The sequence below is a fragment of the Canis lupus genome, chromosome X (genome assembly GCF_003254725.2).
Source record: "Canis lupus dingo isolate Sandy chromosome X, ASM325472v2, whole genome shotgun sequence".
In the NCBI taxonomy this organism is placed as follows: Eukaryota; Metazoa; Chordata; class Mammalia; order Carnivora; family Canidae; genus Canis; species Canis lupus.
The window spans coordinates 41,867,315-41,890,865 of NC_064281.1; the positions used below are offsets into that span (position 1 = coordinate 41,867,315).

At 48.1% G+C, this 23,551-nt stretch overlaps 1 protein-coding gene and 1 long non-coding RNA gene across 2 annotated transcripts; both read left to right on the forward strand.

The window, feature by feature from the left end:
• The first annotated feature begins 6,563 nt into the window (after positions 1 to 6,563).
• Positions 6,564 to 13,826, forward strand: LOC125754703 (uncharacterized). Its single transcript, XR_007409489.1, has 3 exons — positions 6,564 to 7,546; positions 12,491 to 12,654; positions 12,847 to 13,826. It is a non-coding gene; the product is annotated as an uncharacterized LOC125754703 (long non-coding RNA).
• Positions 13,827 to 14,392: 566 nt separating this feature from the next.
• WAS (WASP actin nucleation promoting factor) lies at positions 14,393 to 21,732 on the forward strand. The gene is made up of 12 exons (XM_025468749.3): positions 14,393 to 14,721; positions 15,023 to 15,163; positions 16,214 to 16,300; positions 16,401 to 16,503; positions 16,617 to 16,658; positions 16,751 to 16,804; positions 17,460 to 17,634; positions 18,677 to 18,719; positions 18,922 to 19,075; positions 19,278 to 19,687; positions 19,952 to 20,066; positions 21,430 to 21,732. Exons 1-12 carry the CDS (start codon positions 14,590 to 14,592, stop codon positions 21,483 to 21,485), a joined length of 1,512 nt encoding a protein of 503 aa, XP_025324534.1. The 5' UTR covers positions 14,393 to 14,589; the 3' UTR covers positions 21,486 to 21,732.
• The last annotated feature ends 1,819 nt before the right edge of the window (positions 21,733 to 23,551 follow it).

Here is a 23,551-nt window from a genome sequence, read left to right on the forward strand (position 1 = left end):
ACCCTGGGATCACGACTTGAGCCAAAGGCAGACACTCAATCACTAAGCCTTCTAGATGCCCCTGTTTATCAATTCTATCTCAGTAAAGCTGGAAAAAAAAGAATGAGAGATCATTTATTCACTTAACTAATCATGAATTCCTCATTTAGAGCCAAACAATCAATAATTGTCTGGTGACCTATCTTCCTCTCTAAATGGCGGCTTTGTGAGGGCAGCAGCTCTGCCCAGGTTGTTTACCATTGGGCTGAACACAGTGCCTGGGATAGAGCTGGCACTCACAAATACTTGTTGAATGTTGGAGTGCCTGGGTGGCTTAGTCAGCTGAGCATCCAGCTCTTGATTTCAGCTCAGGTCATTATCGCAGAGTAATGAGATGGAGCCCCACATTGGGCTCCATGCTCCGTGCAGAGTCTGCTTGAGACACAGGCAGAGGGAAAAGCAGGCCCCCTGCAGGGAGCCCAATGTGGGATTCGATTCCAGGACCTCAGGATCACGTCCTGAGCTGGAGGCAGACACTCAACCACTGAGCCACCCAGGCGTCCCTAAAAGATCTTTTTATAACATTGCATTAGAGAATGTCTTTGAAAGTCTTCAGCAGAAATCACATGTCTTTGGGGGCACCTGGGTGGCTCAGTTGGTTAAGATTCTGCCTCTGGCTCAGGTCATGATCCTGGAGCCCAGGATCAAGCCCTGCATCATTCTCCCTGCTCACCGGGGAGTCTGCTTCTCCCTCTGTGCACACCCCCCACCCCAGCACCACTTGTGTTCTCTCTCTCCAAATAAATAAAATCTTAAAAAAGAGAAATCACATGTCTTTGTGCAAAGAGGGATTTCCCCTCGCCCAATGCTAACAAGTTGCTGATGGAAATTATGATGCATTTTAATGTTATGGATTTGGTTTGAAACCAAGCAAAAATTCCGACTACTCTTTGGCAGTAAAAAGAGCTCTGTAATACACTGAGTGTATGTATTCAAATAATCAGGCGATTTCAATACTTTTCTCTCTAGATCTTGAAGAATGCTGCTTCCACATTTAAAATTATACAGCACTTTCATCTTGGTTATTCAGAATAATAACTAGGTATTCAAATGATATACTATCACTTCCAATAATATACCTTGTAGTGAACATTTCCTGGGTGAAGACTCATAATTGCTTAAAGAAATTTTTTTTTTTGCTTCAGAGAGTTGGAACAAATCATCTTAAGATTTGTGTAGAATCAGGGGGGGATCCCTGGGTGGCGCAGTGGTTTGGCGCCTGCCTTTGGCCCAGGGCGCGATCCTGGAGACCCGGGATCTAATCCCACGTCGGGCTCCCGGTGCATGGAGCCTGCTTCTCCCTCTGCCTGTGTCTCTGCCTTTCTCTCTCTCTCTGTGTGACTATCATAAATAAATAAAGAAAAAACTATTAAAAAAAAGATTTGTGTGGAATCAGAAAAGACCCCGAATAGCCAGGGGAATATTGAAAAAGAAAACCATATCTGGGGGCATCACAATGCCAGATTTCAGGTTATACTACAAAGCTGTGGTCATCAAGACAGTGTGGTACTGGCCCAAAAACAGACACATAGATCAATGGAACAGAATAGAGAATCCAGAAGTGGACCCTCAACTCTATAGTCAACTAATATTTGACAAAGCAGGAAAGACTATCCACTGGAAAAAGGACAGTATCTTCAATAAATGGTGCTGGGACAATTGGACAGCCACGTGCAGAAGAATGAAACAGACCATTCTCTTACCCCATACACAAAGATAAACTGAAAATGGAGGAAAGATCTAAATGTGAGACAAGAATCCATCAAAATCCTAGAGGAGAACACAGGCAACACCCTTTTTTAACTCAGCCACAGTAACTTCTTACAAGATACATCCACGAAGGCAAGAGAAACAAAAGCAAAATGAACTATTGGGACTTCATCAAGAAAAGAAGCTTCTGCACAGCAAAAGAAACAGTCAACATAACTAAAAGACAACCTACAAATGGGAGAAGATATTTGCAAATGACATATCAGATAAAGGGCTAGTTTCCAAGATCTATAAAGAACTTATTCAACTCAACAGCAAAGAAACAAACAATCCAATCATGAAATGGGCAAAAGACCTGAACAGAGATCTCACAGAGGAAGACATAGACATGGCCAACAAGCACAGGAGAAAATGCTCCGCATCACTTGCCATCAGGGAAATACAAATCAAAACCACAATGAGATACCACCTCACACCAGTGAGAATAGGGAAAATTAACAAGACAGAAAACAACAGATGTTGGAGAGGATGTGGAGAAAGGGGAACCCTCTTGCCCTGTTGGTGGGAATGTGAACTGGTGCAGCCACTCTGGAAAACTGTGTGGAGGTTCCTCAAAGAGTTAAAAATAGACCTGCCCTACGACCCAGCAATTGCACTGCTGGGGATTTACCCCAAAGATACAGATGCAGTGGAACGCGGAGACACCTGCACCCCGATGTTTCTAGCAGCAATGTCCATAATAGCCAAACTGTGGAAGGAGCCTCGGTGTCCATCGGCAGATGAATGGATAAAGAAGCTGTGGTCTATGTATACAATGGAATATTCCTCAGCCATTAGAAACGACAAATACCCACCATTTGCTTCAACGTGGATGGAACTGGAGGGTATTATGCTGAGTGAAGTAAGTCAATCGGAGAAGGACAAACATTATATGGTCTCATTCATTCGGGGAGTATAAAAAATAGTGAAAGGGAATAAAGGGGAAAGGAGAGAAAATGAGTGGAAAATATCAGTGAGGGTGACAGAACACGAGAGACTCCTAACTCTGGGAATGAACAAGAGGTGGTGGAAAGGGAGGTGGGCAGGGGGTTGGGGTGACTGGGTGATGGGTACTGAGTGGGACACTTAGTGGGATGAGCACTGGGTGTTATGCTGTATGTTGGCAAATTGAACTCCAATAAAAAAAGAAACCTTTTTGGGGGAGCCTGGGTGGCTCTGTGGTTAAGTGTCTGCCTTCAGCTTAGGTCATGATCCCTAGGTCCTGGGTTCGAGCCCCAGCATCTCATCACATTGGGCTCCTTGCTCAGGATGAATGATAAATAAATCATTTATTTGGCAGAAAGAGAGAGAGCAGTGTGAGCCTACAAGCAGGGGGAGCGGGAGAGGGAGAAGCAGACTCCCCATTGAGCAGGGAGCCCTACGCAGGGATCAATCCCAGGACTCCGGGATCATGACCCGAGCCCCAAACAGATGCTCAACTGACTGAGCCACCCAGGTGCCCCAAATAAACACCTTTCTTTGTTTTTGGACTTTCCAGTGGTCATCACCACATTTTCAGAGACAGCAAAGTCTACTACTGACTCCGAATCTGGGGAAAGAGAATTGAAGCAGACAAGTGCTGAGCGTCACACCGAGGCTCCTAGCCCTGGGGGGACTGGCGGTCTGTCTGCTTGCACTAGTTGCTGGCCTGCCAAGGACTGGTCCTCTGGCTGCCAAAACAAGATCTGCCCTTTGGGAACATTGTCAGGTTCACTCAGCCCTGTTCAGGGAGAGGAGAATGCTGTGCCAGTTCATTTCCTGTTGCAATGTAACTGCAAAACTTCGTGGCTTTGTGTCACAAAAGGGGATTTGCTCCCAATCCTGTAGGTAGGGAATTTTGGAGCTGGGATCAGCTGGTGATGCCTCTCTTAGATTTTCCTCTGCTCTGTCCCGTGGGAGGGTCTGGCGATTTGGTGCTGGCTGTCATTGGGAGTGTCTTGGTTCTCTGCCACCCTTCCTCTCAATCTCCAGATTCCTCACATGGAGGGCACAGGGCTGTGCTCCTCCATGGCCAAGGCAGAAGTTGCATGCCTCTTTTAAGATTTTATTATTTATTCATGAGAGACACACAGAGAGATAGGCAGAGACATAGGCAGACGGAGAAGCAGGCTCCCTGTGGGGATCCTGATGTGGGACTGGATCCCAGGGTCCCAGGATCACCACCTGAGCTGAAGGCAGATGGCTCAACCACTGAGCCACCCAGGCATTATTTTATTATTTTTTAAATAATTTTTTAAAAAGATCTTATTTATTTATTTGAGAGAGCAGGTTGCTGGATGTGGGCCTTGATCCCAGGATTCCGGGATCGTGACCTGAGCCAAAGGCCAACACTTAACCGAGCCACCCAGGTGCCCTGAAGCTGCATGCCTCTTGAGGGCTAGGCTCTGGGTCTCACATAATGACATGCTGTTGGCCAGAGCAAGTCACAATGCCAGCCTGAGTTCAAAGGCTGAGGAAATACGCTCCACCTCTGGATATGGGAGCCACAAAAATCACAGTGCTAAGGCATGACTACATATCTGGAGGACTGTTGGTGGCCATCTGTATGAATAAGCTAGGGCTGCCCCTACAGAACACCACAGGCCGGTTGGCATAAGCAAGAGAACTCTTTTTCTTCACAGTTCTAGAGGCTGCAAGTCCAAGATCAAGGTGTAGGCAAGTTTGGTTTCTTCTGCACTCTCTCCTTGGCTTGCAGATAGCCTTTTCTCTACACACACATCTCCGGTGTCTCTCTCTCTTTTTGAAAGATTTTATTTATTTATTCATGAGACAGACAGAGAGAGAGGCAGAGATAAAAGCAGAGGGAGAAGCAGACTCCCTGTGGGGAGCCCAATGTGGGACTCGATCTCAGGACCCTAGGATCACGACCTGAGCCGAAGGCAGATGCTCGATCACTGAGCTATCCAGGTGCCCCTTTTCTGGTATCTCTTCTTCTACTTCTAAGGTCACCACTCCTCTTGGATAAGGGTCCCCACCCTTGTGACCTCATTTGACCTTAGTTATCTCCTTAAAGTCCCTATCTCCAATACAGTCACATTAGGGGTGAGGGCCTCAACATACGATTTCCAGGGATACAATTCAGTCTATCACATCATCTTCACAAACAATCTACCCAAATACATTTAGTTATAAATCGATTTCGAGGTATTTTATTCTGGTTAGTTGTTTTGATTTCAACACATGGTTTCTTACTTCTGGGAAAACTTTATCTTTGGAGTGAGGCTCAGAAGCTGCCTGGCCACTCACTGCACTGTATCCTGGCACCTACTTTTACTGTCTTTGAAATCCCAATAGCTAGGGCATTCAGGGATTTCACAGTAGATATTCAGAGCCTTAAGGAGGGAGGAGAGATTCTGTTTGGTACCTGGCCTCACCCAGTGCCAAATACCATGCACCACTATAATTCGTAATTCTTAATTTTACAGTTTTATATATTTTATAATTCAAATTTTACACAGAAGTTCATCTATCTTTGATAAGACTATTACTAATTAATCGGGAAAATTTTTTGAAAGGAGGATTTTTTTTCTTTTTTTTTAATCCCTGCCCCCCAAATGTCCTGGCTGCGCAGCCCTGCCCCACTCCCCCCATCCCACTCTGTGGCTAGCCCCCAAGCTCAGCCTCCTGAGTATTTGTAAACATTCACAAAATATCTTTCAGTCACAAATTTTAAAAAAATCAAAAGTGAAAAAATAGTTTTACGAGATTTTGCTTTGATTTTCTTTTTTAAAGATTTTATTTATTTATTCATGAGAGAGAGAAAGAGAGAGGCAGACACAGGTGGAGGGAGAAGCAGGCTCCATGCAGGGAGCCCGATGTGGGACTCGATTCAGGGTCTCCAGGATCATGCCCTGGGCTGAAGTCCGCGCTAAACCACTGAGCCACCCAGGCTGCCCTGCTTTGATTTTAAAGGACCATTGTTGGTCAAAAATAAAGACATTTTTAAAGCTTCCTGACTCTCTTGGAGGACTCATGCAAATTATGCTAATACTATGTATTTGTACATATTTATCACCCAATTTCCTGAAAGCTCCATTGATCATAAGATTCTAAACACACATGCATTGTATTTTCCCATAGTTGCCAAACCTAGCAAATAAACACAAAACAACTTTTCTCAAGTTGCTTGTAATCTAGATCTAACCTGGGGCTGCTGATGAAGAAATTCGTGTAATTGAAAGGGCTACCAGCATACGATGCAAGCTCCATTCATTGGATGTTTTCTTTCAGCATTTTATTTTTTTCAAATAGGCTCATTCTTTTATTTATAAGTTGAACATTTTCTTTTGTTTCCCTCTGTCTTCTTCAATTGTGTCACTTTTGGGTGTATTTCTGGAAAGACACTGTAGAGCTATTGCATGTTGGGTTACACCATACTACAATCATTAGGGCAAGATCCCAAACAAAAACAATTTACCAGAAAAAATAATACCAATTTACCTCTCACTAACAATTGCCCCTAGGTGAAGATACTAAACTAACGCATGTTATAAACCCAGCCACCATCAGAAACATTCAGTGATGACAAAGTACCCACGCTGTAACGGAACCTTTGATTTGTTCTACCCAACACCCCAAGCACCCATGCACACACTCAAAATAACAATCTTCCTGGGATCAGAGCTGATGAAAAGTCCAGATGGGTTTTTAGCAGTGGAGGCAGTGCTGGGCATAGATTTGGAGTTTCCAAGCAAATTAAGGGAAATGTCCCCAACCTGGTAAAGGCAGGGGGCTCAGGACTCAGACTTCCTAAAATTGAGAGCACCATGTGAAATTATCAAGTTATTTGGCTTTCAGCATGTGACTGACCCAGGACAGTGAACGGAGGCCCCACTCCTCTATCTACATAGTCTATATCCCTAGGACTTATCTATTTATAGTTATTTATATGTATTTTACAATGCACACCATATATACTTATATGTTTTTTGCATACATATAATGTGAAAATCGCAAACTTCAAAGCAGGTAACTGGCTATAACACCTACGATGTATATTAAATAACATGTTAATTGCAACAATCCTGTCCCCTCTGGCCAGGCCTAAAGCTCCAAAACCATCACTTTGTGCATCAAAAACTGGGGAAAGTATTTATTCTCTTAAGCATACTTCGTCAAATCCCTCGCCATGACAAACTTTGTACCCGCTCTCAGAGGAGTAAAAGTAATAATTTTAGTACACTGAATCCAAAGACCATCAGACGTTCACTCTGCAATTTACGGTATTGGGAGTGCCAGACACCCTACCTGTGCCCATCCTAATGCGGCTTAATTTTATCATAGTAACTTCTAAGAGTATTTTCTAGAACCGAAACTCAACACCCTTTATTTCGTGTTAACCAGGTAATGAGTGAACGCAAGAACCCTTGTGTGCAGGCATGAAAACCCTACCGGATTTGTTAAGAGTTTACAATCTGGAGTTTACACGGGGCGCCGCGGCCCCCTACGTAATTTCCCTCACCGCCCACGGGAAGCACCACCTTCTGCCCCTTCTTACAGTTGAGCCCCTCTCACTCCCCGGCCAGGCGGTACTCGAACCCAAGACCGGAAATCTCCAAAGCCTAGTTTCAGCGGCGCGCGCCGGGGGCTGGCAGCCACTGCACACGCCCCGAGTGCGTGACCAATGGGCGTCCGGCGCGCGAGCGGAGGCGGGCTAAGTTAGTCTCCCGCACCCAGGAAGAATTCGGCCGTCGTCCAATCAGAGCCCACGACAGTCTCCGATCCGCTCGTCCGCGCCCTGAGCCAATTGGGGACTCGGGTATAATGACAGCGGCTTCTAAGAAATCGAGGGGGGGCAGGGAGGCTAAGGTGGCGATGGGAAAGAGGTTGGGGCGCGATCGGAGCGTGAGGCGCGCCTGAGGCGGGTGGGAGTCGGGAGTTCGGGACGTGTTCTTGGGATAAGCAAGATTGCGACGTTCCGCTCTCCATTAGGGATTGAGGCAGCTGTCGTGATCCTCCCCCACAAACAAATGGTGTGCTGCAAGGTGGCCGTCCCCTTCCTAGTGGCACGGTCCGGGGCGGACTGTTCCGTTTTGCGTTCCTCCCCACGCCCGCTGGGGTCCATTCCAGGCTGCACCGTTAACACTCAGAGGGGTTTACACGGTCAAGGATGTGGGCTGCCCTTGGGACACACAGACCGGGAAGTGGATACTCCCGGTTTTGGACCCGCATGGGGGTCATACACACTCGGGTGTGCGCAGTTCTGGTGTCACAGACACTGCGGTGCAGGGAGGTAGTGAGCACCGATCTAGGGAGAGTTGGTGAATTTGAGGGTGTGGGCAGTGGAGGGACTAGGACTAGAAGGGGACCTTTGGCTTCCCGGCTGGTCCGAGGTTAGCAGCCACAAACCCAGAAGGGTAGGGGAGGGCTGTTTTCCTGTGCAGGTTGGAGAGCAGGGCAGGAAACAAGTGGTGGGTGGTACGTCCAAGATTGGCAAGGAGGGCTCCAGGACCGTGTCAGGGTCCTGGAGGAGTCCGGCTGGGGCCCACGGAATGGATCTCAGATGGTCTTTGCAGCGAGGGAGAGTAGAGAAAGGGCAGCGGAAGGTGGTCAGGTGTTCTGGGTCTCTGGCCATCCACCAAGGGCGGTGGGACCTGAAAGTGCTATGGAGGAGGGTGAGGAGAGGATTGGGGCGAGGGTGTGAGAATGCTAGGCTGAGGCTTGATAGTTCATTCATCTAATAGCTGAACTCAGCTATTTCAGTTAAAACAACAATAATGCATAATTATAACGTCCTAATCACTTTGCATGAATTATCTCATTTAGTCTTCCCAATAATCTCAACTGCTATGGATGAGCGAGGTGAGGCACTGAGAGGTTCCCAGACCTTTAAACAGTTCCTAAGTGGGGTCACCTGGGTGGCTGAGTAGGCGAAGCGTCTGCTTTCAGCTCAGGTCGTGATCCCAGAGTCCTGGGATCCCGCCCCATGTGGTGCTCTCTGCTCTGGGGAGTCTGCTTCTCCCTTTCCCTCTGCTCCTCCCTGCCCTCCTTGTTCTCTCAATCTCTCTGTCTCTCTCTCTCTCTTTCTCTCTCTCTCTCTCTCTCTGTCTCTCTCATAAATAAAATCTAAAAACAAACAAAAACAGCTCGTAAGTGGCACAGCCAGAGCCAGGCTGTGGGGTTCTAGAACCTGTGGTTCTAACCGCATTTTTTCTTTCTTATTAAAGTAAACTCTACGCCCAACATGGGGCTTGAACTCATGACCCTGAAGTCAAAAGTCACATGCTCTACCCACTGAGCCAGCCAGGGGCCCCACCACTGAACCATTCTTATCTTTCCAGGTGTCTCTGCTTTTCTGTGCACCCCCATCCTCATTCCACCCCCACCAGAACTAGAAATCAGCCCCTCTCCTTAGGACCCCTATAAAAGCACTCTTGCCCATAGCATCCATGAACAGTTTGGACACCTCTGTGGGAGAGGCTGGCCCCTGCACTGAGTTTTCTTCCCCCTTTCCCCTGAAGAGCAGGCAGGGGAGCCGTGTGGAAAGAGGGCAGTAAATCACAGCACAGATAACTTGACTATATGATAATTATTCCACAAAGAGTGAGTGAACTGCATGCAGGGTCTTGTGCCAGGATGGTGGGCATAAGGCAATGAACAAGGCAGAGAAGAGTCATGTTCCTTCCTGCCCTGGGGGTGTATTTATGGAATTTCTGGTTGGTAGACTTTGGTTGTCACAATGATGGGGGTGCGTCGGCATTGAATGGGAGGGGGTCTGGGGGGACAGTCCCATACCACTGAGTCTTATAATGTATCTGAATGTCATTCCAGGATGGTCAAAGGATTGGGTCAGAGGGTTGGGAACTGCTGTTTCCTTAGGCCTGACCCTAGGAAGGACCCCTTACCCTCAGTCAGAGGCCAGAGGACCACGGGAGACGGGGACGTAAGGGGAGGAGAAAGATGGCGTGGCAAAGGAAATTTTGCCATCTTGGCCTCAGTTTGGTCTTAGAGGACAACAGTAGGAACCTTACCTGTGCCTACATCTCCTCCATGGACTCAGTTGTGTGGTAGGGCCAAAGCATGGAAGACACCCCACCCCCATTTCTCATCACTGGCTGTGTCTTATTTCCTACTCAGGGCTTGAGGTGTGGCAGCCAGGATCTTGTAGGCAATATCCTTTCAGAATAAAGCAAAATAAGCACAGGATATAAACAGGAAATGGTTCTCCATCTGGTAACCCTGGTGGGGAGTGCAGTGGCAGGAGGAGGTGGCAGAGGGACATCAGGATGGTCTAAGTTATTGGGTATATCCTGGTTCTTGGGGGTTTCTGGGGATTTGCTGGCTTACTAAGAAAGTTTTTTAAAAGATTTTATTTATTTATTCATGAGAGACAGGCAGAGAGGGAGAGGGAGGGAGACAGAGACACAGGCAGAGGGAGAAGCAGGCTCCATGGAGGGACCCTGATGCAGGACTCGATTCTGGGGACTCCAGGATCATGCCCTGGGCCAAAGGCAGGTGCTAAACGACTGAGCCACCCAGGGATCCCCCTAAGAAGTAAATTTGAACTGCTGCTCCTGGCTGTGGTAGACTGACTCATATTGGACCCACCCTCCTGCTGAGAACCATAGAAGCTAAATTAAGATTTTTTTTTAAATTAAGATTTTTTTAAAAGATTTTATTTATTTATTCATAGACACAGAGAGAGAGAGGCAGAGACACAGGCAGAGGGAGAGGGAGAAGCAGGCTCCATGCAGGGAGCCCGACATGGGACTCGATCCCCCGTCTCCAGGATCACACCCCAGGCTGCAGGCGGCGCCAAACCGCTGCGCCACCAGGGCTGCCCTAAATTAAGATTTTTGTTCTTTCTTTTAAGATTTTATTTATTTATTCATGAGAGAGAGAGAGAGAGAGGCAGAGACACAGGTAGAGGGAGAAGAAAGCTCCATGCAGGGAGCCTGATGTGGGACTTGATCCCGGGTCTCCAGGATCATGCCCTGGGCCAAGGGAGGCACTAAACCACTGAGCCACCAGGGCTGCCTTGTTCTTGTTTTTAAATCTCTGTGAAGGTCCTGGAGAGCAAATTACCTTTGAGGTTACCTCATCAGCAAATACTGTCATCCAGTGCAGAAAAGCAAGAATCAATGGGGCTACATAAAAGTGAAATAAGCTAGCTCCCAAGTATTTATGCAGGTCAACAAAGTGATTCAAGAATCTGGATAATAGGGCAGCCCCGGTGGCCCAGCGGTTTAGTGCCGCCTTCAGCCTGGGGCGTGATCCTGGAGACCCGGGATCAAGTCCCACATCAGGCTCCCTGCGTGGAGCCTGCTTCTCCCTCTGCCTGTGTCTCTGCTTCTCTCTCTGTGTGTCTGTCATGAATAAAGAAATAAAATCTTGAAAAAAAATCTGGATAATATGAAAAATGATTACAAAATCGCTATATTCCAGGGTGGGGAAACTCATTCCGTTAGGGACTAAAACAACAAAACCCTACTTTAGGTTTTTTTACTTAGAGAAAAATATAAATTTTAAAGCTGTCTGATACTTAGAAGAACAGGAAATATATAACTTTTTAAAAGATTTTATTTATTTATTTGAGTGAGAGAGCATGAGCAGGGGGAGGGACAGAGGGAAAGGAAAAGCAGACTCCCAGCTGAGCGGGGAGACCAATGTGGGGCTCCATCCCAAGACCCTGAGATCATGACCTTAGCTGAAGGCAGATGCTTAACTGACTGAGCCAACCAGGCACCCTTTGTACTTTTTATTTTTTTTAAAGATTTTATTTATTCATTCATGAGAGACACAGAGAAGCAGAGACAGAGGGAGAGGGAGAAGCAGGCTCCATGCAGGGAGACAGACGTGGGACTCGATCCCTGGACCCCAGGATCATGACCTGGGCTGAAGGCAGGCGCCAAACACCCAGCCACCCAGGAGTCCCAGGAGCCCTTTTTAAAAGAGATTTCTTTATTTATTTGAGGGGAGGGCAGAGGGAGAGAGAAACTTAAGCAGACCTCCCACTGAGCTGGAAGCCACTCAATTCCATGACCCTAAGATCATGACCTGAACTGAAACAAGAGTCAGATGCTCAACTGAGGTGCCCTGGAAATATAGAACTTTTAAATGTTAATTTAAAAAACAACTAGTGAGGATTCTGGGTGGCTTAGCCAGTTATGTGTCTGCCTTTGGCTCAGATCATGGAATGGAGCTCTGCAAGGGGCTCTCCTGCTCAGTGGGGTGTCTGCTCCTCCCTCTCCCTCTGCCCCTTCCCCCCTGCTCCTGTTCTCTCTCACTCATTCTCTCACTCAAATAAATAAATAAAAATATTTTAAAAAATAAATAGCCAGCAAATGTAGCAGAGGCTTAAGGCCCACTGGTATAGACTTAAGGGAGACAGATCTAGGGGCAGAGAAAGAAGGAGGAGGAAGGTGGAGAACAAAAGACACAGAAGGAGCAGAAGAATTTTTCTCTCTACCCCCATGTGGCACTTGACAGATTAGGAATCATTTGTCACTTATTTGGCCTCAGCACCACCATTTACGAGCTGGGTGATCTTGGGCAAGTTAGCTAATTTCTCTGGGCCTCAGCTTCCCTATCAGTAAAATGGGGATAAGAGTAGTGCTTACCTCATGGGGTCACCTGTGAATATGAAATGAGTTAATAAACATAAAGCCCTTAGAAAAAGCTCAGAAAACACTGAATCAAATTAGACACTAAGCCCTCACTGATTCCTTCAGTAAACATTTATTGAGTGTCTTGTTTGTGCCAGATACCGGAGATAGGCTTTGCACTTGGCAAGAGCACGATGAGCAGTATTAAAATGAATGCAATGGCTTTTTAAGGAATAAAGCAGGGTCTTGCCCCAAGAACAGGCTGGAAGGCACTCCAGGCTTGGAGGTACAAAATTGCCTGGTGAATTGTGGGTGCCAAAAGGTAAGTTGTGAGGAGGGGAAGGGAGGGGAGGGGAGAGGAGGGGAGGGGAGGGGAGAGGAGGGGAGGGGAGGGGAGGGGGGGGAGGGGAGGGGAGGGGAGGGAGGTGGGAATTGCCACACCAGAAGGAAACTTCAAGCCAGGTTTCCTGGCAGGACTGTGGGTGCCATCTTTCTAAGTGCTGTTTCCCTTCAGGTACCCAGAAATGTCAGTCACACCCCAGGGAGATGTTAGCTCCCCTGGACTGCTGTATGAAGCTGAGAGCTTCATGTCTGCAAATGGTAAAGCAACTGAGGCCTAGGGAGGTATGAGGACTGAGCTAGCATCCATTTGGGGGAACAATCTGGAATGATCTGGTCATTCTGGAGATGGGCAAACCCTATAGGTCCCCCAATTCCCCTCCCAAGTGTATGTGTGCGCCCATGTGGATCAGGAGATGTGTACAGGAGTACCCACAGCAGTGTAGCTACTCACAGCAAAAGCCAAAAATGGCCTAAATATCTGTTAACAGGAGAATATGAATAAACAGATCATACAGTCAAACAAAAGAATATCGTGTAGCAGCGAAAAGGAGTGGCCACTGTTATAGGCAGATCCAGATTTTACCAGAGAGAAGGCCTTGGAGCCCAGTAATGGGAAGTGTGCACTCTGGACCCAGCCTACCTGGTGTGGGATCCATGGGGCCCCATCACTTGCTAACTGAGAGCTACTGGAAAAATCAGTGTGCCTCTGTTTCCTTGTTTCCCACTATCAAATGGACATGGTAAGAGTGTATGTCCCATAGGCTGTTAGGGGGATTTAGATGGGTCAGTATTTACAGAGGTCAGAACCCTGTCTGGCACACACGAATGTTGGATCAAAGTAGATGTTGCATGGGAAAAAAGCAAGACTCTGGAGATTACAGATTTTTAAAAGTTCAAAAGTGATGAGGATTAAACAAGACGTTGCCAAGGTGTACATATATGCTATCAAGGGATGATAAACAGAAAGTGATCTGGGAACTACTGGGAGGCAGGGGTGAGGGATGGGGAAGTGAGCTGGGTCTATGTGAGTTGTTGGGAGTCTCAGGAGAGGGGTGGGATCCCAGGCACTCACAGTGTCAGAGGAAAATTAATTTCTTTCTTTCTTTCTTTCTTTCTTTCTTTCTTTCTTTCTTTCTTTCTTTCTTTCTTTCTTTCTTTCTTTCTTTCTTTCTTTTTCTTTCTTTCTTTCTTTCTTTTTCTTTCTTTCTTCTTTCTTTCTTTTCTTTCTCTCGGAAAGAGAGAGTGTGAGCCCGATGAGTGATGAGTGAGGGAAGAGCACAAGAGCAGAGGGAGGGAGAAAGGAAGAAACAGACTACCCGCTGAGCAAGGAATCCGACTGGAGGGGTGGGAGTGGTGGGCTCATCTCAGGATGCTGGGATCATGACTTGAGGTGAAGGCAGACGCTTAACCAGCTGAGCCACTCAGGCACCCCAGAGGAAAAGTTTTAACACTGTAACCCTTCAGCATGAGGGGCCTTGGGCTTCAGGCCCAGACCAACTGGATGCTTTGGGGAAGAATGAGACCCCCCACCCCGCTGATTGCTCCCTGCCATGGTGTCCTCAGGCAGAAGTGCAGCAGAGGCCTACCTCTTGCTTGCAGCTAATCAGAGGGAGGAGGATCTGAGCCAGTCAGAGGGAGATGGACCTCAGGGAGTAAAAAAAAGGAGGAGGACATGAGCTGGGCTGGTCCAAAAGATGGGTCTTGACTAGTCAAATGGAGCAGGGCCCCATTCTGAAGGAGGAGGGTCCAAGCCTGTCCTAGGGAGGGAGGAGGCAGCTGGGGCCACCCAGGGGCCCCTGGAGGACTTGTTTCCCTTGTGGTTTTTTGTACTTCCTGTTCCCCTGCACACTGCGGAAGTTCCTCTTCTTACCCTGCACCCAGAGCCTAGCCGGAGAGGACAAGGGCAGGAGGCACCATGAGTGGGGGCCCTGTGGGAGGCAGGTCTGGGGGTCGCGGAGGACCAGGGGTTCAGCAGAACATACCCTCCACACTCCTCCAGGACCACGAGAACCAGCGACTCTTCGAGATGCTGGGTCGGAAATGCTGGGTGAGCTGGAGAATCTCCTGGCCTTCCCTGTCTCCCTCCTTTTCCTCCTCTTCCTCTCCTCTTCTGACTCCTCATCTTTCCCATCCTTCTTCTGTCCTTCTCTCTTCCTCTCCCCCTCTTCCTTCTCTTCTCCATCACCTCCTCTCTGAAAATCCACTTACCCCCATTCACCAGTCCCAGGAAGATCTTGATTTCAGTGTCTGTCTGCTTTCCCTCTGGCTGTGGCTCTTCCTTTGAAATCAGGACAGCCATGGACCCTCTGGCTGACCAGATTCCACTGAGCCCTGCTCTTCCCTCCCAGACACTGGCCACCGCTGTTGTTCAGCTGTACCTGGCACTGCCTCCTGGAGCTGAGCACTGGACCAAGGAGCATTGTGGGGCTGTGTGCTTCGTGAAGGATAACCCCCAGAAGTCCTATTTCATCCGTCTTTATGGCCTTCAGGTGACCCCCGTCCCCCCACTGGACATGCAAACCAGTGTTCAACCTGCAAACCCAGATCTGTGTCCATAGCCCCAAGGCCTTAGACAGATCAGTGAACCCCTGAGTCCCAGGACCAAAGACTTCATCCAGATGTCAAACTGTGGTTTGGCTTTCTTTCTTTTTTTTTTTAAGATTTTATTTGTTTATTCATGAGAGACACACAGAGAGAGGCAGAGACATAGTAAGAGGGAGGAGAAGCAGGCTCCATGCAGGGAGCCCGATGTGGGACTTGATCCCGCGACTCTGGGACCACGCCCTGAGTCAAAGGCAGATGCTCAACCTCTGAGCCACCCAGGCATCCCTGGTTTGGCTTTCTTTGTCTTTGATGACTGACCCCTTGTCAAGATCTATACCCCCCCCTACAAAAAATATTAGTATAGTTCTTAAATCTAGTCTGTTTCATTAACTAAAAAAAAAAAAATGTGCACTGTATTTTTACCTGAACCTCAAATCTGTTCTAAACTCCGCATTTTGGGTCCCAGAAATCCCCCATCAAAACTCCTGGACACTAAAGGTTTGCCTAGCTCCTAAGCCATAGTTCTGCTTCACAAACATCAAACTGTATATCCCTTGACTGAATTCTCCACCCCTCAACTTTCAAGTCTGTATGTCTGAATCTCAAATCTCAACCCCAACTCCCAGTACTGGAGCCCCACCTGCCCAAATGAAGGCCCCCATAAAGAAAAGATGTAAGATGGAGTCTATGTATGGTCTCAGTTTCCTAGGATTGGAGTCCTAGATCCTCACATTCAAGCCTAAGTCCCACATCTTGGGCTCTGAACCCCAAATACAAATCTCTCACTGCAATATCTAAGCCTTATACTCCTAAGTCCTAAGGACCCCAACCCTCCACATCTGACATATGGATTCCCAACTCTCTGCTGATAAGCTGGAAATCTCCAATCTGATCCCGGGGCCCCAAATTAGGCCACCATTCTCCTTGTCCAGATACAGAGGCCTGCCACCCAGGGCATGCCTCAGTACCAGTGTGCTTCCCCCCAAATTCTCCAGGCTGGCCGGCTGCTCTGGGAACAGGAGCTGTACTCACAGTTGGTCTATTCCACTCCTACCCCCTTCTTCCACACCTTTGCTGGAGATGTGAGTGACGACTCAACCGTTGGGCCTCAGTTGGGGTGTGGGGATGAAATGGGAAAGGTGGTGGGGGGCTGGAAGGCTACTGAGCCCAAGATGTGTGTAGGACTGCCAAGCAGGGCTGAACTTTGCAGACGAGGGCGAGGCCCAGGCCTTCCGAGCCCTGGTGCAGGAGAAGATACAAAAAAGGAATCAGAGGCAAAGTGGAGGTGAGGAGGCCTTGGGGGAAGAAAGGAAGTGGGGCAGAAGGGTATGTAAGAGAAGCGAGCTGGAAAAACCCCTCTTGATGGTTCTGGTTCTCAGTCCACCTGTCTCTCCACAGACAGACGCCAGCTACCCTCACCCCCAGCACCAGTCAGTGAAGGTGAGTCCTCAAGTTCAAGGAGGATAAGAAGGGGCTGGTCCGGGAACCTGTGGCAGAGTTGTAATAGTTCTCTACCCATTCCATCTTTCCAGAGAGAAGAGGAGGGCCCCCACCCTTGCCCCCACACCCAGCCGGAGACCAAGGGGGTGAGTGCTGATTCTTCCCTGTGTCTCTGGGTGGACAGATGGATGGGGGAGTAATGAATAGATGGGTGGAGATGGGCGAGTAGTTGGGTGAGTTGGGTGAGTGCAGAGATAAGTGGGCAAATGGATGGGTGGGTGGGTGGATGGATAGATGGGTGGAGGATGAATTGATGGGAAGATGGAAACATAGATGTATAGATGTATAGGTGAGTGTACAGATGTATAGGTGAATGAGTATGTGGATATATGGATGGAAGGACGGATGGACGGATGGATGGATGGTTGACTGACTAAATTAATGAATGAGTGACTGAACAGCAAATAAATGAATAAGTGATGTAACATTTCAATCAGTGAAGAAAGCAATGACTGACTGAATAATTTAACAAATTCTGGTCAATGAGCCAGAATTAATGAATCAATACTTAAGTGATAAGCAGGAGTCAATGAATAAATAAATGAATTGGTGAAGTTAAGACTGGTTTGTGGGACCCACTCATCCACTTCTCCATAAACCCTAATTGGACCCCTCATCTACTCCCTCCATGACCATCAAACACACATGCAGATTCCCCCAACACTCTTCCTGTCTTCTGCCCCTACGCTTTGGTTGGTAGGTAAGTAGGTCAATGGCTCAATCACCCTATTATCCCCACAGGCCCAGCAACTGGCCCACTGTCCCTGGGGCTAGTAACAGTGGACATCCAGAACCCGGACATCACGAGTTCACGGTACCGTGGGCTCCCAGCACTTGGGCCTGGCCCAACTGATAAGAAACGCTCAGGGAAGAAGAAGATCAGCAAGGCTGATATTGGTGCACCCAGTGGATTCAAGTGAGAACCTCTCCCCACTAGTCCCACAGGTCCCTGTTGGTGGGGGGGCAGATGAAAAGTTGGACAGGAAGAGAGCTGGGTGGATGGAAGGTTGGGCAGATGGATGGGTGAGTGGGTAGGCAGATGAGTGGAGAGTTGGGTAGGTGCAAGGCCAGGCCTAGGGAAAGGCAAGTGAGGTTCCAAGGTTGCAAAATGTACAGAGGCAGTTACTCTAAGGGTCCCACAACTGCAATTCATGCCTCTGAGAGTAAGGACCTCCTTAAATTTTGCACCTTAGTCACCTCACTTGGTTCACCTTGGTCCTGCCCTGTGTGGACTGCCCTGTGTGGGCTGGTCCTGCCCTGTGTGGGCTGGTGGGTGAGTGAATGGGTGGGTAGATAGATAAATGGTTGGATGAATGAATGAATAAATGAATGAATGAATGAATGAATGAATGAATGAGTTGGTTGGGGAATGAATGGATAGGTGGTTGGATAGATGGGTAAATGGGAAGTAGGTGGATAGATGGATGGGTGAGTGGATGAGTATGTGGACAGACGAATGGATATCTGGTTGATTCACAGAGAAGGTGGATGGGGATGGATAGGTGGCCAGATATGTGGATGAATGGACAGTTCAGTGGATAAATAGAAGTGTGGTTGAATGGGTAGACAAAAGAGTGGATGGATTGAAAGGTGGGCACATGAGTGGATGGACAAAGGTATGTGAAGACAGATTGGCAGACAACTGGGTAAACAAATATATGTGGGCAGATGAGTGGAAAAACAAATATACAATAGACTGGTGGTCTGACAGGTGAATGCAAATGGCTAGGTGGACAAATGGATGGGTTGATGGATAGTAGAAAAAGGGATGGATGGATAGATGGGCACTACAAGCTATGAACTGTTCTCATTCAGTCACTCATTTATTCACTTATGACTCATCCATTAATTCTGGCCTTTCCGAGTCCCTCTGGGCAGGGGAGGGCAAGTGGGCTTCACTAGAAAAGGAGGGAAGGAAGGGCAGTGGGGCTTCACTGGGATCTCCTCACCTCCCCCAGACATGTCAGCCACGTGGGGTGGGACCCCCAGAATGGATTTGACGTGAGTAATTCCAAAGACCCCTTGACCTGCTTAAATACCCACCTACCCATCCAAAGTCCCCTGGCTCAGACCTACCCACAGACCCCACCCTTTCTACACTCCTCTCAGGTCTCCCTCTGAGATGGACCCAGTGATAATCAGTGCCCCTCCCCTATCCACCTTATTCCCCCACTCCTCCCCTGGCCTTTCTCCTCCTGGGCAGGTAAACAACCTGGACCCGGATCTGCGGAAACTGTTCTCCAAGGCAGGAATCAGTGAGGCCCAGCTCACAGATGCCGAGACCTCTAAACTTATCTATGACTTCATTGAGGACCAGGGTGGGCTGGAGGCTGTGCGGCAAGAGATGAGGCGCCAGGGTGAGCACCCCCCCCCACCCTCCGTCTTCTCCAACCCTAGTAGCTGGTTTCTAAGAGATACACTGCTAGTCATTCAGTTCTCATGGAAACCCTTATAGTGCTTGAATCAGGAGTTGGTCAGTTGGGGTGCCATTTTACAAATGAGCAAAACTGAGGCTCTGAAGATAATTATAACAATAGCTATGTTATTTTCCCCCCTCAGAGCCGCTTCCACCACCCCCACCACCATCCAGAGGAGGAAACCAGGCTTCCCGGCCCCCTACTATAGGGAGCAACAAGGGTCGTTCTGGTCCACTGCCCCCTGTTCCTTTGGGAAATGCTCCACCCCCGCCAACTCCCCGGGGACCCCCACCCTCAGGCCGAGGGGGCCCTCCACCACCACCCCCGCCAGCCACTGGACGTTCTGGACCACTGCCCCCTCCACCCCCTGGAGCTGGAGGGCCTCCTGTGCCTCCACCACCACCACCACCACCACCACCACCACCACCCAGCTCTGAGGAGGGGCCAGTCCCTCCCCCTCCTCCTGCTCTGGGGCCTTCTGGGGGCCCGACTCCTGGTGGAGGTCGGGGGGCGCTTTTGGATCAAATCCGGCAGGGAATTCAGCTGAACAAGGTGAAGACGGGCAAGATGGAGGATTGGGGATCTGGGACTTGGGTGTGCTGGGCATGTCTGGATATTAGGGGGCCAGGGCCAAACTGATGGAGGTCCCAGGCTTTTGGGTTTCAGTGATAGGGCTGGGAGGCTGGTGGGGAGAGGCAGGCTGGGAACCTAGAAGGGGACTTGAGAATATGGGAGGGGAAATAATGAGGAAGGGGCAGGGAGGTGTGCTCCTATCATGGGCCCTGAACCCTCTATGCTGGATCCTGCTTGCTCCAGACCCCTGGGGCCCCAGAGAGCTCAGCACTGCAGCCTCCAACTCAGAGCTCAGAAGGGTTGGTGGGAGCCCTGATGCACGTGATGCAGAAGAGAAGCAGAGCCATCCACTCCTCAGGTGAGAGCCTGCCCTTTGCCAGGACAGTGAGCCCAGTTCCTAGGGCTAGTGTTGGCCTAAGAACAACTCTACCGGTTACCATTCATAGTACATTTCTTTTTTTTTTTTTTTATTTATTTATGATAGTCACAGAGAGAGAGAGAGAGAGAGAGAGAGAGGCAGAGACACAGGCAGAGGGAGAAGCAGGCTCCATGCACCAGGAGCCCGATGTGGGATTCGATCCCGGATCTCCAGGATCGCGCCCTGGGCCAAAGGCAGGCGCCAAACCGCTGCGCCACCCAGGGATCCCCTCATAGTACATTTCTTTTAAAGATTTACTTATTTATTCATGAGAGACACAGAGAGAGGCAGAGACATAGGCAGAGGGAGAAGCCGGCTCCTCGCAGGGAGCCTGATGTGGGACTTGATCCCTGCCCTGATCAGAAGGTAAATGCTCAACCTCTGAGCCACCCAGGTGTCCTGTATCCATAGTAACATTAACCCCATCATGACTCTCACGTTTGTCTTCTTTGTGACAATATTAACACTGTCATTATGGAACAATAATAGAATTCACTCTTTGACAATAACATTAACATTAATGCCAAGGCATGGCCACAATATTAATATTAATCCTGTATGTCCAGTAGTGTATAACATTAGCCCATATGTGATGATATTATAAAGGACCCCACCATAGGCAATAATATTAACTTGAACTCTGTGTCAATAGATGAACATTAGCTTGTAATGTGATAATAATATCATAACCAACCCAATCTATCATAACATTCATCCCCTAATTGTGTCAATAATATTACTATTATATGACAATTAGATGAGGGTAATGTGAACCTCAACAGATTACTGACAGTATTAACATTAATCCCAGAGTAAGCCCACAGATTAATATGAATCCATTATATGACAATATTATAACAAACTTCCTCTTTTGACAGTGATATCAATAACCCATTATAGGTCAACAATATTAACATTAGCCTGTTATGGAACAGCACTATTGTAATGTACTCCACCTTTGCTTATAATACTTAAAATTCACCCCAGTAAATAACAAGCCTGTTAACATTAACCCTTGTGTGGCAGTAACCACATAGTTGGGCAGTAACCCACCTAACTACATTTCTGACAATGGTATTAACTTTGATTCCAACTTCAACCTACACCCTAACTCTCCCTCCTCTGGGTGGGCCCCTTGCTCATCCAACTGCACAGGCCCCCAGATCTGACTTCCTAGCAGGAGATCTCAGCCCCCTGCCCCAGACCCTGAGTCCTGACCTCTCAGACCCCAAGAACATTACATCACCCACGGCCTTTGAACCCTTCTGCCCATCCTGAGTTCCGCTTTTTCTCTCCCTCTCAGACGAAGGGGAGGACCAGGCCGGCGACGAGGATGACGACGATGAATGGGATGACTGAGTCACCTTCTGCACCTGTTCTGAGCCTCCTCCCCCGGCAGCTGCTGCTTGCTGTCCTCCACTCCTGGCCTCCAGGCCCTCAGGTCCCGTTTCTTCCCCACCAACCCTTCCAATGCAGTTATCTCTGACTGGTCCTCAAACATTCACCCTAGCAGTAGCCAGGGCCCCTTTTTATACAGAATTTCTCAGTGCTTCTCACATAATGAGTTTTAAACCAAAATAAAATAACTGTCTTTTTGTTTCTCTAATCTCAAATTGGTTTATATTCCAAATGTGGAAATTTGGGGTCCTTTTCCCCCAAAGTGTCTTTTATTCACCTATCCCATTTCATTTATTTAGCCTTACCTGTGTACATTCACTCATTTGTTCCCTCATTTATTTCTTTGTTTCCTTCTGCCTTTCTTTCCAAAAACATTTGTTGCCCAGCACTACTTTAGGGGTTGGAGCTAAACCAGTGGGAAGAAAACCTAATGAGGCCAACATTCTATTGGAGGAGACAGATACAAAACCAGGAATCAAACAGAAACAACAGATAGTTTCAGATCATGACAAGTGCTGTGATAGGCTGAGGGGGAACAGCTTCAGATGGAAAATTTAGGGAAAGCCACCCGGAGGAGGTGACAGTTGTGAAGAATCTAAAGAGAGAGGAGTCAACCAATAAACCTTTGCGGGGAGGGCATTCCAGGCAGAGGGAACAGCCCGTGCAAAGCCTTGAGGTAGGGAAAGCTTGGAGGTTGAGCATGGTGAATGATCAGGAGTTATTTATTCCTTTACTTACTTATTTAAAAAAAGTCTAATCAACACAATATTAGATCAAGAGAATACTCGATGGTCAGACTTACTCTCCATGTACACAACTCACACACCAGGATCTTGATGGGCAGGATCCCTTTCTCAATTTTAAAATTTGGTTCTGCCTAGTTCTCAGAGCAAACCAAGTCCTGACCAATGGCAACCAAAGAAGCAAAGACTTAGTAATAAGATAGATCTGCTCTAGAACCTGGGAAAGACCCCCCACCTCTGAGCCTGTTTCTTCATTTATACAATGGGCCAGATAACAGTATGTAACTGATTCCCCCCTCCTCTTCTAGGAAATTACTCACCAAAAAAAAGGAGCAACTCAAAACTGTCCCTGGTGTTTAAAGCTATTTCCAGGGGGAGTGATAGACGCTCTTGCACATCAGAGCCTTGGAAGAGGTATCTCCTCCTTCTCATTTCTGAAATCTGGTGGATAAGGAGATCTCAGGTATCCTAGCTTTAGGGGAGGAAGAGGAGAGTGGGGGAGAAAGAGAACAGTAAGGAGGAATCTGGAGAGATCAGGCTTCATTCATCTGCAAGACCAGTGGATGAATTTCTGAAACATCAGAGGTGCAGGCTGTGGGCTAGGGGAAGGAGCAAAGGAGAGCCACGGTGAGGGTGGAGGTGTGGGAAGTGGGAGCTGACTTTGCTCCTTAAGAACTGCCCTGAAGCCACAGAAGCTGAAGAAGGAGGGAGTCTCAAGTTCCTTTTAATTCTTTCATGGTTCTTCACCTTCCACTCTACTCCCCACCCCACCTCAGCCAGGTCACCAGGGGCCAGCTGAGTCTAGGAAGGGCCTGTCAGCATCACTCACCTGCCTCCCCACTCCCTGCTAGGAAACTCTAGAAATCCAGTGTGCTGGGACCCCCTCAGCAGGCTTTGTCATGGAGAAGACCTTGTATCATACAACCCCTGAATCCTCAGGAGCACTGCCTACGGCAGGCATGGGCTTGGCAAACCAGTACTGACCATGGGCAAGTTGCTTGACCCTTCTGGGCCTCAGTTTTCCCCATCTTTAATTTGAGACAAAAAAAATGCATACTTTGCAAGGTTGCAGAATTAAAGTGTCTGCAAAGTTCCTGGCTCCTTAAGGTGACTACAAACATTAGATGCCACTGCTGCTATTAATCTTCCTACTACTGGTTGATCCTGAGTCACCACTGATCATAAAATGCACCATTATTGTATGTATCACCAAGGAAGACCAAAAAAGTACTGCGAATTAAGTTATGACTCACCAGTGCTTGGGAGATGCAGCCAGAATTCAGA